General features: G+C 31.2%; 2 protein-coding genes across 2 annotated transcripts in view; one reads left to right on the forward strand and one right to left on the reverse strand.

Moving 5' to 3' along the window:
• Positions 1-9,295, forward strand: part of LOC107443562 (integrin alpha-PS1) — a 113,539-nt gene extending 104,244 nt beyond the window's left edge. Inside the window, exons 20-26 of the mRNA XM_087159114.1 lie at positions 261-380; positions 855-914; positions 1,009-1,125; positions 1,678-1,797; positions 4,065-4,163; positions 4,931-5,059; positions 7,127-9,295. Coding sequence (XP_087015240.1) covers positions 261-380; positions 855-914; positions 1,009-1,125; positions 1,678-1,797; positions 4,065-4,163; positions 4,931-5,059; positions 7,127-7,195 — 714 coding nt within the window. The 3' untranslated portion in view covers positions 7,196-9,295. The remainder of the gene's footprint in view (positions 1-260; positions 381-854; positions 915-1,008; positions 1,126-1,677; positions 1,798-4,064; positions 4,164-4,930; positions 5,060-7,126) is intronic.
• A 4,635-nt stretch (positions 9,296-13,930) lies between these two features.
• LOC147813757 (uncharacterized) lies at positions 13,931-17,254 on the reverse strand. Its single transcript, XM_087160087.1, has one exon. The coding sequence runs from the start codon at positions 17,252-17,254 to the stop codon at positions 13,931-13,933; it is 3,324 nt and encodes a 1,107-aa protein (XP_087016213.1).
• Positions 17,255-17,282: the final 28 nt, after the last annotated feature.

Here is a 17,282-nt window from a genome sequence, read left to right on the forward strand (position 1 = left end):
ACACTCTTATTATTTTAATTCATCTTCATATAAGAGATCAAATTTTGGAAGAAAACTGATCTTTAATTAAATATATTCAATGTATATTTTGCTTTTCTTCATTTTTCATCAGCTACTGTATCATTAAAAAAAAAATAACTAGACATAGTTTCAAAACTTATTAGCTTACTATATATGTATATTTTTATTTACTATCTACTTTAAAAAAATGGAACATTCTGTTTTTTAAACACAATGAATTGAAGTTTATTTATTTCTAGGTTATAAATCATGGCCCTTGGTTGGCAACAGGAGTTGAAGTGGTAGTATCTTGGCCAATTGAAGCTGCAGACTCTTACCAACAAGGCAAAAGACTTTTATACATTGTTGAAAATCCAGAGGTAGAAAATTTTCTTTCTTCTGGCTTGTTTATATGATAGTTCCTGATTTGCCTCAAACCAAAGAAATTGGACTTTGTGCCACTAAACCCTACATTCAATCAATCAATCAATCAAACCAAAGAAATTAAAGCAAAAATAATTTACAATTATAACATTCACTTTATAAAAAGTGAAAATAGTTTTATGAAATGCCCAGAGTTACGTAACTTGTCATGGCAGAGCTGCATGGTCTCCTTTTTGTGTTTTAAGAAAAAAAATGTTTTTTTTTTCTTTACTTACATATCTGTGCCTAAATTTGTTGACAAAAATTACTTATCCATGTCTTGTAAGGAAATATTCTTGTATGTGCAAAGATGTAAGTAAAATTTATGTGTAAAATATTAACTGCTTTTTTAGTGTTCTGGAAGTGTAAAATATTAACTGCTTTTTTAGTGTTCTGGAAGTGTATAATTTTTTTTATTTATTTGTTTGTAGGTTATTGGTAATGGCTATTGTGAATTAGATGATTCTCTGTTGAACCCTTTAAAATTAAAAGTAAGTTAATTGTTAATTAGATTTTATTAAATTTAATTGCACACAGTCATTTTTTTGTAATAGATCTTAATAAATAAAAATATTTGTCTTTCAGAGACACCCTGAAGAGTTGAGATTAGCTCCTTACCGCTCATATAAGAAAAGATCAAAACGTGAAGTTCAACCCCAAGAATTAAGAATGGATGGAAAAATTGTCAAAGTTGTTAACTTGGTAAAAATATTTTTCAAAATTTTTTTCTTTAAAATGTCAGATAAAAAATTTTGCTTTTTTTTTTTTTAAATTATTTTTTTTTCAATGAAATTTTTTCTTGATTTTTGTTTCTAGTTTTTTTTATTTACTAATATTTATTATTTATTTAAAATTTAAATATATTATATTTAAATTATAAAAAGAAATATTGTACTGAAACAAGGTGTTGGAAAACAATTAATTTTACACTTTGCTTATATTCTTAAATTGTGTTGACATATATAATTTTTAATTAATTTAAGGGTGCAAAATGTAGTAATATCTTTGAAAATAATTCTATCAATGTATGTTTTTTTTCTATGTTATAAAAAATGTTTAAAGTAGAATTAATTTTAAATTTAATTTTTTTTAGAAAATAGCATATTGTTAACATATCATGTTATGTCGAATTTTTATTTGTTTGAATTTGTGTCAAAATAATTAGTCAAATTCAGTGTACAACTCTAATTTTAAGGCTAATAATTTTTTATACTTATATTTTTTTGTTTATTTATGCAATATATCATGTTTTAGGATTGTGATGCAGGTACTGCAAAATGTTCTCAATTCACTTGTATGTTTAGAAGTTTAGAGAGAGATAGCACTGCTGTTATAAGGATTAAGGCAAGGTTATGGAACAGCACCTTTGTTCAAGTGAGTTATTAATTATCATAACTTTTCATTACTTGTATCTAGTTTAATTATTGGCTTAAAAAAAACATTTTGAAGTCAAATTTTTATAATAAAAATATGTGCAAATAGTTTAGCATTTGAAAGCCAAGTTATGAAAGAATGCTTGTAAATTTAGAATGACATGAAATTATTATTAATTTTAATGGGGTAGTCATTAGTATTTCTGATTAGTGTATCTGGGTTCTTTGAAACATTGCCACACTAATGTAACATTTTGTATATAAAGTAATTATTATTTTAATATTTTAAGGAATACTTGTAATATTTTTTATATAATAGCTTCTATATTTATTTATAATTAAATAATAGTTTTTTTTACTTTTATTAAAAATTTATTTTTAAGTTATTAAAGTAATTGTTTTGAAAGATGTTTTAAGATGTATAAATTCTTTAATTTTATAATAATATTAGTTTATAGTAAATGATTCTTTTTTATAGTTGAGAGAAATAATAGCTTATATTTAATGTTTAATTTTAAATTTTTGTCAGTAAGTTTTAAAGTTTTTACTATTTCAAACCTCTTCAAAGATGTAAAAGTAGAAAAAAATGCTAAATTGTCTTATTATTGCAGCTGTTTTGATTGTAGCCATTAATTATTGCTAATGATGATACATTAAATACTAAAAATTTTTTTTCTTCAAAAATTGACTTTTTTATATTTTTCATTGTGATTATTTTTTGCTATTTTAAAGAAAATTACTACCTAATATAAATATTAATTTTTTTAATATATATTGTCGTCAGAAATTTTATAGAAGATATTATATTTGCAATTCAAATTGAATAACATAAACTGCTGTTTGTAGAAAATGCAACACCATGAAAGAATCATCAGAATCAAATGAAATTTAATGCAGAAACGACTTGTACTGATACAAATAAATGATGAAATTTTCAAAACAAAAGAAACAAATTAAGCGTCCGAAATCAGTATTTGGTGCAGCCACCACGCGCTGCAATAAGTGCTGCTATACGACGTGGCATGGAGTCAAACAGATGTTGAATATCTGCTTGAGGAAGAGAATTCCATATCGCTTGTATGCGCAATCAAAGTTCGTCTTTGGAAACTGCAGGACGCGGATCACGAGTGAGACGCCGACCAACCATATCCCACACGTGCTCAATAGGCGACATATCCGGCGAATAAGCAGGCCAAGGAAGAAGTTGCATGCGTTGTGCTGAACAGAAGTCTCTAACAGTCCGCGCAACATGTGGGCGTGCATTATCCTGCTGAAAGATAGCTCCAGGGATGCCTTGAAGGAAAGGAACGACTTCGGGCTGTAGCACTTCACGGACGTATCTGTTGCTATTGAGATTACCCTCAATTCGTATCAAATTGGATCGTCCATGATACGAAATCGCACCCCAGACCATAACTCCGGGTGTTCGACCACTATGTCGTTCAATAATACACTCAGGAAGGCAGCGTTGACCGGCATAACGTCTAACACGAACACGGCCATCATGGGTCCACAAATTGAAGCGTGATTCATCTGAAAAGACAACTTGGTGCCAATCAGCTCGCCAGTCTCTGTGCTCAAGAGCCCACTGCCGACGCAGCCGTCGATGATCCGCCGTGAGGGGAATCCTGTATAATGGCACCCTTGCACGCAATCCACGGCGCAGCAGACGACGACGAATTGACGAAGCCGACAATTGTACACCTGTAGCAGTAGACCAATGTGCTGCCAGCTGCCTGGAGGAAGCTGTGCGATCATTCACCGCCATGCGGAGCAGGTGTCGATCATCGCGCTCTGACGTCACCTTCTGTCGTCCAGTGCCTGTTTTTCGAGTTGTTCGGTGCTCGTCGGTCCACTGCTTCCAAACTCGCATCACTGTGGAACTGTTCCGCTGCATACGAGCTGCTATTGCGCGATAGGAAAATCCTCCTTCTCGAAGGCCGATTATCCTCCCTCGTTCAAACTCCGTAAGTTGCTTGAATTTCTTATTCTTCCGTCGTGGAGGCATACTCAGGTCTCACTAAACGTTTGCCACTAACAAATAATCATAGACTATTTTCAACGTCCCGCTACAGCACTTTATTTATACGCTTTCAGCATCAATTCAGAGGGCGCTGCGCGCGCCACGCACGCGCGATGGCTCTGAAACTTTATTAATTTGCATAATATCCTATAATTGACATTTGCTGCGAATTTCATTTGATTCTGATGATTCCTTCATGGTGTTGCATTTTCTACAAACAGCAGTTTATTTAATTAAATTTACAGGATTATCCAAATGTTGATTGGGTGAGCATAGTCTCTAGAGCTTTTATTAGAACTATATCTGAAGACATAAAACAAGAAGATAGTAATGATTTTGCTTTGGTAAGTATCTTATGCGATTTTTAAAATTGCATTGAACATTCAACATTGATTTTTATCCATGGCATTAGTACAAATCAGAGAGGGTGAAAATAGATTAAATGCAGTTAAGATTTTTTAAAATTAATATGTAGTCTTGTCTATAATTGTCTAGAGCTGTGATGGTTCAGGGGATAGACCGATTGCTTCCCAACCATTGGAATCACGTCGAATCCCTGCGATGGCTGGTTGATACAAATTCCGCTCACGGCTTGCAGCAACCACAGTGCTGACATAAAATATTCTCAGTGGTAGACAGGTCATAAGTTAGCCCTTGCTGTCAGACTAACCGTGGGAGGTTTTCATGGTGTTCCTCTCCATGTAACCCAAATGCGGGTTAGTTCCATCTAAAAGTCCTCCATGAAGACAAATATCTCCTAATACTTGATCCTGGTGTTCCCTTGTCTCCTGGATTCAGTTCAAAATTACAAGGCTACAGAGTTGAACATTAGTAGTTATAAACCCAAAAAATTGGGTTGGCTGTTTAATGACAGTTATATAGTAAAGTATAATTAAGATCAAGTATTTATTGGAAAAATAGTGTTGAATTTTACTTGTTAACCAATATCTGAAGAGATTTTCTGTTCTCAAAATAATTTAAACGTAAATTATATGTTTAGAAATTTCTGAAAAATGTTTTCTTACAATGCCCAAATTATTATAAATATAATATGTTAGAGCTTTTTTTTTTATTCAATTACATCGTACCATAATTTCCTTTTTAATTTCAGGCTGAAACAAAAGCTTATCCTGATATCTTGTTGTTTCAAAAAACTGAAGAAGTCGCTTTATGGATCATTATACTAGCAGCTTGTGCTGGAATACTTTTGCTCATTTTACTTATCATCATCTTATGGAAGGTATGGGTTTCTTTCATATTTTGTACTTTTATTAAATCTTATTAACATGCAAATGACTTTAAATATGCTTAAATATAAATAATTTATTATTAAAAATTAAATATTTTAGATTTAAAGTTTCAAAATGTAACTAGTGTTCACAATTTTTGACAAAGCAAAGTTTTTAAAAATGAATTTACTAATAATGATTGCAATTAAAAGTACAATATTGTGATAGAAGTGAAATAAAATAAATTTGTATTTTAAATGATATTTAAAATATTAGAATAGGGAGGAGGAAATCACCAGGATTTAAAGGAAAATGATACAAATGTTCTGTCATAGTGAGCAGGCAACAAATTATCTATCTTATTATCCATTTAATTTCTATGCACATCAGTAGATATTCTATCTATTTATAGACAAAAAAAGGGATTGTATTTGAAGAATCGAGGCTTTAAATTATGTGGAACTACTCAAACACTTGCTTTGAAGAAAAGTAACATTATAGTTTGATACTCATGCAATTGTTTTATTCTTCTAATTTTAATAAGATGAAATTTTGCAAAAAAAATTTTTTTTATTATTACTTTTGTTAATTTTACTGAAACCAAAGCAAATAGGGTCCTATTTATTTTTCTGGAATGATAAATTACGCATGCTAACTTTATTTTCGTGTCCTGTCTACAGTTTTTGGCATATTTGATGCTCTCTAGTGAGGAGGCAGTATCAATGATGTCTGTTGCTCAGCAACCATGAGGTGAAATTTTATATCAGCTGTGTAAAGTTCCTTTTTATTAAATTAATCATTCTTGTTAGGGAATGTTTCTATATTGTTGTGAATAAACCTTTTTTTTATAGCGGATTCCCTTATTAGGATATTACTATTACTTGTTAGGTTATTGTTATTACTTGTTAGGTTATTGCTATTACTTGTTAGGTTATTGCTATTACTTGATAGGTTATTGCTATTACTTGATAGGTATTTGCTGGGGCTGCAGGTCTGTCGCGGCGCGAATTTCCATGAAGTTGTCATATTTTTTCCTAAAATCCGCGAATTTCTCAGTATGTCTTGACTTGCGCAAAAATTGCTTAATTTTTTTTCATTTTTTATTTATTATTTTTATTAAACAGAATTTTTTATTTTCCTGAACCTTAAATTGAACATGTAAAACTGATTAGATATTTAGGGGAGTGAATCAATAACAAAATGACATGAAAATAGTTCAGAGATAAGAGATAATCACAATCTTGTCAAGTAAGGTGGTCTTTCTACACTTAGGAAGGGTAATTACCTTCCTGAAGTCAGTAAGAGTACAAAAGAAATTGGAATCACAAAAGAAGGAAAATGTTATAAATCAAATCTTTGACAGAAAAATTGTTATACATGCTATTGCACTGGGCAATGAAATTTCTACTGCCTTTCTACATATCCAGTTAATTTTTCCTAGGCGTCTTCTTGTGATTTCTTCAATATGGATCAGTTTCTTAGATGAAGTTGTTAGTAGGGACTTGTAATTAGTAGTTTGAATGTAGAATGTTTGAGTTTTCACAGCAATTACTTCTTACAAAGCAACGGTCAAGGAATTGCGAGTTGGTGAAGGAAAATTGATAGAGTTTTGGAAATCAAAGTTCGAACGCTGCAAAATTGGCAAAAGTGGCAATTCGAAGTTCGTCAGTGCCTAAAAACAGCATTGACGCAGAAAGATCGTTTTCTAAGTATATAAATGTATTAAGTGATGAAAGACGAAGCATAAATGAGAATAATCTGATAATGTACAATACTTTGTACCAAAATTCTGTTCATTTAAATGTTTGTATGTTCATTTAAATGTTTGTTGTATATTTTTAAGCTTTTTTTATTATTTGCACAATTTCTGTCTTTTGCATCATTTATGTAATAAATTTTTTTATGATTAGAATTTGTGTAATTTTCAAAATTTCCCGCGATTTTTCCGCGAATTTGGGGTCTTTTTTCCCACGACAAACTTGCAGCCCTAGTTATTGCTACTACTTGATAGGTTATTGCTATTACTTGTCAGGCTATTGCTATTACTATAAATTAAATGTATATATTTTGTCTTGTAGTGTGGATTCTTTAAAAGGAAGAAGCCTGGTTATGAACGGGCTCCCACATCTGAAAAGGAATATATATAAAACTTCTTATGTGCTTTTTAATGAAGGTTGTGCATTGTGCGATAATCAAAATGGAACCCATGTTGTGTTCAAGTTTATAGAACAAAACGTCACTCCTTCACATCAGGGCGAACAAGATTTTGCCATTCAAAACTGTGATGTGTGTAAGGTGATACCATACGTATATTTATGGCTGCCATAATTTTGAGCTTTTCGAGGAATTTTTCTCTTGCTGTGATTGGTTGAAATCGTGAAGTACTTTTTCCTGTTTTGAAGCAGACCACAATAATTAGCCAATTTCCAATATGCTCAACCTGTTGAACCTGTTGTTGAAAATGTGATATTAAAGAACCAGTTTGGAGAGCATTTATATATTGTGTAAAATGTTCATGAAAAATAACTGGTTTTAGAAATTTTGTATGGCTGTATTGTGAAATAAGGAATTTTAAAAAAATTACTTTTAATATATTTTTACAATAAATTTTTAAAGTGTTGAATTTATTAATAATTTTTTTATTAAGTATGTAAACATTTTGAGATTTTTAGTTACTAAACTAAACATATACTTTACATTTAATAATAAAGTAACTAATTTAATGCATAAAAAAAAGCAGATGTTTAATAATTTTAAAAGATACTAATTTTTAAAGCATAAAAAATTTGCATATTATATATTTTTAATGTAATTAAATGCGTAAAATTTATATTTTTCTCTCCTTCGCTTTTGTATGAGATAGGTTATTGTTGTTTGTAAATTTTTAAAAAAAAAATATCTATTCATTTTGCAAATTTTTACACATTTTTTTTATAATTTCAATTTTTTCTAGTTGTATACAGCATTTCTATTTACTATCTGATGACTTATATTTTAAAAAACTCTATTATTTTAATTTTTTAAAAAATTATTTATATTTTTTTCAAATTCATTATTTAGAAATAATGTTTAAGACTGAAAGTGAGTGCATACCAAACTCACACTTTCTATAGCTAAGTTACATTTAAATTTAGCTTAATCAATTTAAAAATTCATGTAAAATTAACTATAATAGAAGAGTAATAGATAAACTATTATAGAATAATAATAATAAGGACAGAGCTGACTTAATTTTTTCTTCCCAACCAATTTTTAATTTATTTTTCTTTGTTAATTTGATTGTCAAATAAAATTTATTATTTTAATTTATAGATTTATATAATACTTTTCTGCATGTTTCTCCTGGTGATTGAAACTGTTTAAAAAACTAGTTTAAGTTGTACAGTTTATAATTTTTTTCTATATCTTACTATTTCATAATTTTTGTTATAGTTATATGTGTTTTTTTCGTTATAAATACATTAGTTTATTTAATTAATATTCCCTCCTTTCTATTTTGAATTGATGTTTTTGTATAATACATTTTGAGTTGATCATCTGTAAATAACCTTTTGTGCCTTACTTTGTAGATAACTTTTTTCACATGTAATGTTCATAAATGTGTACAGTTTTAAAAATTTTTCAGTTTAAAAATTTATGTGTAAACTATGTGTGCCAAGAAATGTGGTTATTCAGGGGTCTGTCTAGGTTTTTCTGTCAGGTACCTATTTTGTGAAAATTTGGACGTAATTTGTGAAAAATTAAAAATTATATTAAAAAATCAACACAAAAATATGGATTTATCGTTTCTTAAGGGATACAAAAATGAAATTTTAAGAAAAAGTATTTTGTGAAACTACCGTTTTTCCTAAAATTGAATTTGTGAAACTATCGTTTTTCCTAAAGTTGAATTTGTGAAGGTACCGCTAAGCGGTAGTAAATTTGGTCTGGACAGACCCCTGTTATTATTTCCAAGTATTAACATAAGGCCCAAACAACCATATTTGGTGCTATTTTGAAAAGGTAGATGATTTAATATTGTAAAGTTTTAATCTATTTTAAGTAACATATTTTTAAGCATTTTAATAAGCATTTTATCAATGTTTTGTGATTGTAATTAAGTTGATAATGTTTAAATATTTAAGACTGAGCATACCGACTATTTTTTTAATGTTTTTAATAAGATTGATACTTAAATTTGATATGTACTGTATGATATGATTCATTTTTTTTCACTTCGTGCATTTAATAAAATTTTATACAATACATTTGATGCGCTCATAAAATTAATTATTGATGTGTAAATTCATAATATTTCTAAAAATAAAATACAGTTTATCCTTATTAAGACAAAATTAGAAATCACCAATTTTTAAATATCATGAAAAATCTATATTTATTTAACATTTGTTATTTTTATAGCGGAAAAAATGTCTTTTAGTCAAGTACATTCCATGTTGAATAAATAAGAAGGAAAATGAAATGGCAAGATGTTAACTGATTAAAAACTTAATTCCCACCAAAAATATATAAATCGGAAATAACAATCCACATGCTTCAAGTGCTCTAAAACAGATGCCCCTCTTTTTTTTTCTTGTTTTGTTTTTCATCTTTTTCCTCTCTCTCAGCTACTACGGTTTTTCTAGTTTTGTTTCTCATCTATATTTTTAAACTTCTCAGTGGCAACTTTTTTTTAAATATTTTAAATCACTTATGTTTCTTCTCATTCACGTCTGGCAAGTCTTGACAATGGGGTCCCTGTTTTTGAGCGCTTAAAACATGTTGCCTTTTATTTCCTATTTTTATATTTTTGAGGCGTATGAAGCTTTTAATCCGTCAATCCTCATTGATTCTCACTTACACCAGTTACTGACCATATATTAAAAGCAAATGAAAATGGGGTGATTAATTTTCAAACTTTATTTTACTATGTGAGCACAATGTGGAGTGTATTGACTGATTAAAACTAAGAACTTTACACTTCAGTATCCAAAAATCAAGGTACATTATATTGAACTAAGCACATTTTTCAAGGCACATTGCCTACTTATCTGTACTCTTTGCGCCAGTTGGGACATAAGCCTCAAGTCTCTTTTTCCAGACACCTTTGTCCTAAGCCAGTCCTCTTTCCTCCTCCCATCCATTTAGTTTTGATCATTGAGTTCGTATAGTAAAACAAAGTTTGAAAATTAATTACCCCATTTTCATTTACTTTTAATATATGGTCAGTAACTGGTGTAAGTGAGAATCAATAAGGAGTGTATTGACTGATCAAAACTGAGAACTTTACACTTCAGTATCCAAAAATCAAGGTACATTATATTGAACCAAGCACATTTTTCATGGCACATTGCCTACTTATCTGTACTCTTTGCGCCAGTTGGGACATAAGGCCTCAAATCTCTTTTTCCAGGCACCTCTGTCTTAAGCCAGTCCTCTTGCCTCCTCCCATCCATTTAGTTTTGCTTTCCACAGATCCTAGCGCATGTATCTTTGCCAAGTAAGTCTCAGCCTTTTACTTTTTCCATCAGGTGCCCAATTACATGCGATGTTAGGAGGGCTATACAGCTTTAAAGGAAGAGTTTGTAGTAGATCTTTATTTAAAATAATGATAGATCAGGAAATTCTTAAAATAGTTCTTCAACATTTAGTCTTTAATGCCTCCAGTATTTCTATTTCTGTTTTGCGGAGGCTCCAACATTCAGTAAATACAAAGTAAGGAGTGAACAGCAGCTTTAAAAATATTTTTGTGGTGATTTTTATGTTAGAAGCTCTCAAATTTGTGAAGACTTCTGAAGCATGTTCTAGCTTTTATGATTCTTTGGTTTATATCATCGTTGACACAGCTCATTAATGATTAAAAAAAAACACTTTGTATACTTTACTTTTCATAATTTTTTCGTCTATTATTAAATATACTAAGAATAAATATTGACTAACATATATTTTTTGCATGAAATTATCTTCGGATTAACAAATTTTATAATTGTGTGAAAATTTTTTCATTTCGCTTTAAAAGTGTTTGAGATATTGCGGAATACTCAAAAAGTAAAATTAACATTAAGGTGTCTAAACTTTTGTTAACTCTTTTGACCAAACTTTGGGGATCATATTTCCCAGATTGCGGCCCCTACATTTTGAGGATAAGAAATCGGAATCCGTCAAAAAAGAAGGTATATTTATTTAGAGAAGTACATTTTTGTGTCTGATTTCGTAACTTGAAATATCGTTTGCACTAATTAATTAGTATATTTGAGACTATAAAGAGTGAGTCCTAGAACGTGAAGAACCGATCATTAGATCAAAAGTTATTCTGGGTGGTCCATTTCTTTTTTTTTGGCGCTTTGTACAATGTGCTAGGCTATATTAGGATTAGATAAGCATCATTAGCAGTTTTGGAATGGCATTCTGGATTTTGATGTGGTAAATTATTCAGTATAATAGAATAGTTATTATTAGATAAAGCAACACTTGTTTCAAATTCCTTTTATTTCTTTAAATGTTTTCATTGATTGCATCATTATAATAGAAAATTAAAGGTGCAAAATTGTTTATTAGATCATCTCTAACTCACAAAAATGGGAATAGATAATTTTCTAAATTCTCATGGGAATTTTTAAAGCTAAATTTAAAGACTAATAATTTTTAAGCATGGTAAATCATATTTTTTATTTCAAAGCAAATGTCTCATTTCAATTTAGTTTTGTCTAGATGTATCCCATACTAACTATGGAAATAATACTAAGTTACTAGATAGTTTTCGAAAACATTTTTCCCTGTGGTAACAAAAGTAATTTAATAATCAGAAATTTAAAGAATTCTGCCCACCACTATATTAAAATAATTTAAACTGAAAAGAGGTCAATATACCTTCGAACATTTCAGTTTGTGGAAACGAACTAAATTCAAAGTATTTAAAACCAATAAAATTTGTGTGAAATATTTTTCAAGACCTAGAGCATGACTATTTCTCGATCCGACATTTAATATATCGGTTTAAATTATTTCAATGTAGAGGTGGACAAAATTCTTTTAATTCTAATTTATTGATGTATTGTTACATAACACTGGGGAAATTTTTTTGTGGTTGTTTGTACTTAATCTTAACTTTCGGGTGTGGGGGGATCTCAAATCTGGAGTTTTTTTTCCCTTCCGAGAGCTGAAGATTTTTACAAAATGATTATTTTTCGTTTTTCTTTGTTTATCTGAAAGTACAAGTTTATAGAGAATTATACATGAATACGATAAAAATGTGTTTCGTGACCGATACTGACCAGGAAGCGTTGATATTGTTAACTCCAGCTGCCGGACACTTTTTTGCTGTAGCAAATTCGGCTAACGATGTCGGAATGTTTGATAAGGTGTTAGCAATTTGATACTTTTTGTGTAGTGCTCCATTTTTGAAAATTCTTAACTATCCGCTTGCATTCTTTATTTTTTTGCACCATTTCATACCAAAGTAAAATTGAGATCTTGAGTGAATTTTTGGGCATCTTTATTTTGCAAGTGTTTATTAAACAATTGTAGTTAGAAAATGAATAAAAGTAAAAAAAAAAAAAATCACTTTCCCTAAAATTTATTTAGAAATTGTCGAGACGAAAAGAAAGCGAGATTTAAGGCTACAACTAAATTGAATCACTAAACAATCAGCTCAACACTACTCAAATATATAAGCGAGACAAATGTTGAATTTAATCTAAGAAAATAAATTAAATAAATGACAAGAATAAATGTTATTCAATTGAGAAATGTAGACAGTAATACGCCGCATTATCATTTTTTAAAACCAATAATACTGTCTTAGTTAACAAAAAAAAAAGTGATTTTCTTCTCTTCTTGAAAATTTAATTTGACAATATTATGTCTTTATTAAGGTATCATAATGGAAAAAGATAATTGAATTTTTCCAATAACAATTATTTTGCATCGTTGATGGAAGAAGAAAAATAATTTCTTTGTAATCCGCTACTCGGTTATTATTGAAAAATATTCTTTTTAATTTTTCTGAAATCGATGATTTTTTTTTAAATACACATGCTTTGTTTAAAATATATTCGTTTTGTTTCTTGTTTTATTTTCTTAGGATTCAGTAAAAATATTTAACCAATGAATGAGATGGAATTGATTTTCTTTCAATCATTTTGAAATCGCGATGCAGTTTTCTGTTTTATACAAAAGTATTCAAAATTAAAAGAGGTGCTGTCTATTTTTTTTCTTCCAGAACTTCTGAACAGATTTTAGTGAAATTCGGTATGAACATAAGTAGGTTGATAAAATAATAATAGTAATTATAATAGTAATTATAATAAACAATCACTATTCAAAAGTTGTAATATACTGGCATGACAGAGCTTGACGCTCATCAGAATTGGTAAGTATGAAGCTGTGGTCACAGAATCAAATGAAAAAAAAGAAAGATTCTGTGTAATAAATTCCTTATCAATCAATTCAACTCAAATAGATTCAATAATAATTCTTAATTAAAGGTAAAGGCAAAATTACCTTACCTGCAATTTCTGTTGTTCTTCAATTTTCCCGGTGAGAAGATGGAAAGCTTTTCTTTCGCTTTAAAAAGGATCGCTACTCTTGTAAAAATAAAAAGATGTCAATAATAAAAAGTAACAAGCTCTGCCATTAAAGGAGTTAACTATTTCTTTTTAAAACATTTAATATTTAACACAAAACGTAACAAGAAACATAATTGATAACGAAACATTAAGCTTTTTTGAAAAGAGCATTACATATCAACCTCTTCTCTCTGAGGCGATCATTCCCCTTCTGTTTACAAAACTTCCGCCTCGCTACAGTTCCAGTTAAAATTTTAAAGTTAGATAGTTCCTTGCAGTTTCTCGACACTCCCCTCTTGAGTTTTAGAGATGTCGATCACTGAAACTCAACACATATTACTGTCCAAAACGTTGAGGCACTCTCACAACCCTACCAGCTCGAGTGGTCACAGAATCAGTTTTTCTGTAGTTATCAGTCACTGAAGGGTTAGGGTTGACACAATCATTCGGAGTATTATTGGCAATAACATCACAACTATCCAGTTCCATAGGGCACAGTTTCTGAACAGGGCGAATAAAGACACCAGATTTTGTCTTTATTTTCGCTAAACGAACAAGTCCATCTTGACTGGGATATGTTTCCAATATTTTTGCCATCGGCCAGTTAAGTCTCTTGATGTTGTCACTCCATACGAGTACTATGTCACCTACTTTAGGAACAGGGACGTTATTTTTCTTTCTGTAACTTTCTCGTAGTTGTCCTAGGTAATCCACTCGAAATCTCGAACGTAGATCTTTTAAAATTCTTAACCGGTATGCCAAACGTTTATTTAAACTTTTTCCATCTGTTTGGCTGCATTGGTCAAGATCTGTAACATCATTACTTTTGTTTTCTTGCAAAAACATTGCTGGTGTAATTGGATTCAAGTCATTTGCATCATCAGAAACATGGGTAAGTGGTCTTGAATTGAGAAGACACTCACATTCGCACAAAACAGTAGCCATTTCCTCATAACGAAGCGAAGTTCTTCCCAGCACTTTTCTCAAAATCTGCTTCATAAGACCTACTAAACGTTCCCAGAAACCACCCCACCATGGAGCTGAAGGTGGTATAAATTTCCAAGTGATGGGAGCGATTTCACCTTTCAATCTCTCGAGATCAACATTTCTCAGCAGTTTTTCAAATCCGACGAAGTTAGTCCCATTATCCGAATAGATCTTCGAAGGTCTTCCGCGTCGTGAAATGAACCTTCTTAGAGCCAATAAGAAGTTGTCAGTGGATAAAGCAGTCAAAAGCTCCAAATGAACTGCTCGGTAGATAGCACATGTTATTAGAAGTATCCACACCTTTTGTCTTTCTTTAAGGTACAAAGGACCCGCCACATCTAAACCAATTATCTCAAAAACAGACGCTTCCTTTACTCGATCTTCCGGTAATGGTCCTTCAGGAATACTAGCTGGTCTTGAATTGAACCTTTGGCATACAACGCACATCTTTATGGCTTTCTTTATGGTTCTTCTACTCTTTAAGATCCAATAATTTTCTCTTAAGGCAGTCATTAAAAATGGTACTCCGGCATGTCCTAACTCTTGATGTTTACTGATTATTAGACTTTTTACCACGTGATGATTTGATGGTAAAAGTAGTGGAAGTCTAAAATCCTCTTCATCTATTCTCATGAAAACTTTGGTTTTAACCCTTAGGAGACCATCATTGTCTGTTATAATTTTTAGAGACTTCAATTGGTTTTCTGTTCCTCCAAAGAATTCTTCATCCTGGACTTTCTTTAGAATTTTAAGTTCGGCCTTCTTCAGTTCCTCAGCACATAGTTGTCCAGATCTTTTATCACTAGGCGTCTTAGCATTTCTGAAAAATCTTAAAATCCAACCGGTGATTCTTATTATTCTTTTGTACGAAGAAATGCGATGATAGTATTCGTCATTTTCTTTATTCAAGGAAGACACGACAATTTTCTTCTTCTCAGAGTTTATCACCTTTTCATCTGGAATCAATTTGTAATTAGGCCAGCGGTCTCTAGAGTCTTTCAGCCATTGCGGCCCGTGCCACCATTTTCCCTTGATAAGCGTCTTCACCGAACACCCCCTAGAAGGTAAATCGGCCGGGTTTTGAATTCCTGGAACATAATTCCATTCACTAACTTGGGACAAACCTCTTATTTCTTTTACCCTATTGGTCACAAATACAACCCATGGACCTTCTTTCTTTATCCAATACAATGCGTCCATGGAATCAGACCAATAAAATGTCTGGATATCCTTCATGTTCAGATCATTTTTTACAGATGTTGCTAGTCTCACTCCGATGTTACAGGCGAGTAATTCCAATCTCGGGATAGACACATTCTTTAATGGTGCCACTCGTGATCTAGCTTGTAGTAACTGACAAGTCACTTCATTTCCCCGTTCTGCTCTCAAGAAAATTCCAGTAGCATAAGAAAGTTTGGATGCGTCGCAAAAAACATGCAAAGTCAATTTTGCGTCATTCAAATCCAAGCATGAGTAATTTCGAGGAATTTCAATGTCTTTCAAATCTGAGATTTGGTTTCTCCAATTATTAAACTTTTGAACGATACCTTTCGGCAGTTCAGCATCCCAAGAGACTTGAGCTTTCCAACAATCTTGGAGAAGTAGTTTCAGTATTAGAGTCACTGGGCACGTGAACCCAATAGGGTCAAATATCTTATGTGCCAATGATAATATTTTTCTCTTAGTTATGCTTTTATCATCGATACTGATATCGTTAATATCGCAAGACAACGTATCGTTCTTAAAGTTCCACAAAAGCCCTAAAACTGGGACTTTAAAGTTTTCGGAATTCGCAATCTGTAAATTTTCCTCAACTTTATTCTCTGAAGTGTGTGCATTATGTATCCAGCCACGCAAGTCAAATTTTGCAGATGCTAGCAGTTTTTGAGATTCTGATCGAAAATATTCTAGTTCTGTAACAGAATCAACACTTGCTACACAATTGTCCACGTACATGGAGTCTTTTAGTTTCTTAGCCAAATGCTTTAAGTTTTCTGGTACGTTTTCCAAATGGTGGTTTAAAACGGCAGCTAGCAGAAAAGGGCTGCACGAAACACCAAAAACAACGCGACAGTGCCTGTAAGTAATTAATTTGCGAGGGTCACCGTCTCTCCACCATAAAAACTTCAAAAAATTCCTATCACTTTCTTGCAGGCTTATTTGTAAAAAGGCTTTGCGAATATCGGCTATAACACCGATTTTACCCCATCTAAAACGATTTAAAACTGATGGTATTAGCTCTATCAAATTTGGCCCTTTTTCAATACACTCATTTAACGATAAAGAATTACGAGTTTTAGCTGACCCATCAAACACGGGACGAATTTTAGTCGTTGAATTCTCTTTGATGACTGGTCTATGAGGTAAGAAGTGCTCAGTGGTCTTTGCTTTATTTATGTTGTTATGATCTGACAAAACCTGCTCTATAATGCCTTCGTTTTCCCACTCATCAAATACATCTTGATACGCCTTTAACATATTACTAGAATTAAGCGATTGCACGGTATTGCTAAGCCTTTTCTTGGCCAATTCTTTATGATCCGAGAATGTTACACGACCCTCCAACCAAGGTAAACAAACCTGATACCTACCGCTTTGATCTCTGGTTAATGTTTCTTGGAAATGCTTTAGAACAATTTCTTGTGTTTCTGTTTTTGTTTGTTTTTCACTCATATCTTGAATTCCTAAAGAATCTAACTCC

The sequence above is a fragment of the Parasteatoda tepidariorum genome, chromosome 3, assembly GCF_982258835.1.
Source record: "Parasteatoda tepidariorum strain Cologne lab strain chromosome 3, Ptep-v5.0, whole genome shotgun sequence".
Taxonomy (NCBI): Eukaryota; Metazoa; Arthropoda; class Arachnida; order Araneae; family Theridiidae; genus Parasteatoda; species Parasteatoda tepidariorum.

Excerpts from the sequence above, each read along its gene's own strand:
- LOC147813757 (XM_087160087.1), bottom strand. The coding sequence starts at position 17,254 with ATGAGTGAAAAACAAACAAAAACAGAAACACAAGAAATTGTTCTAAAG.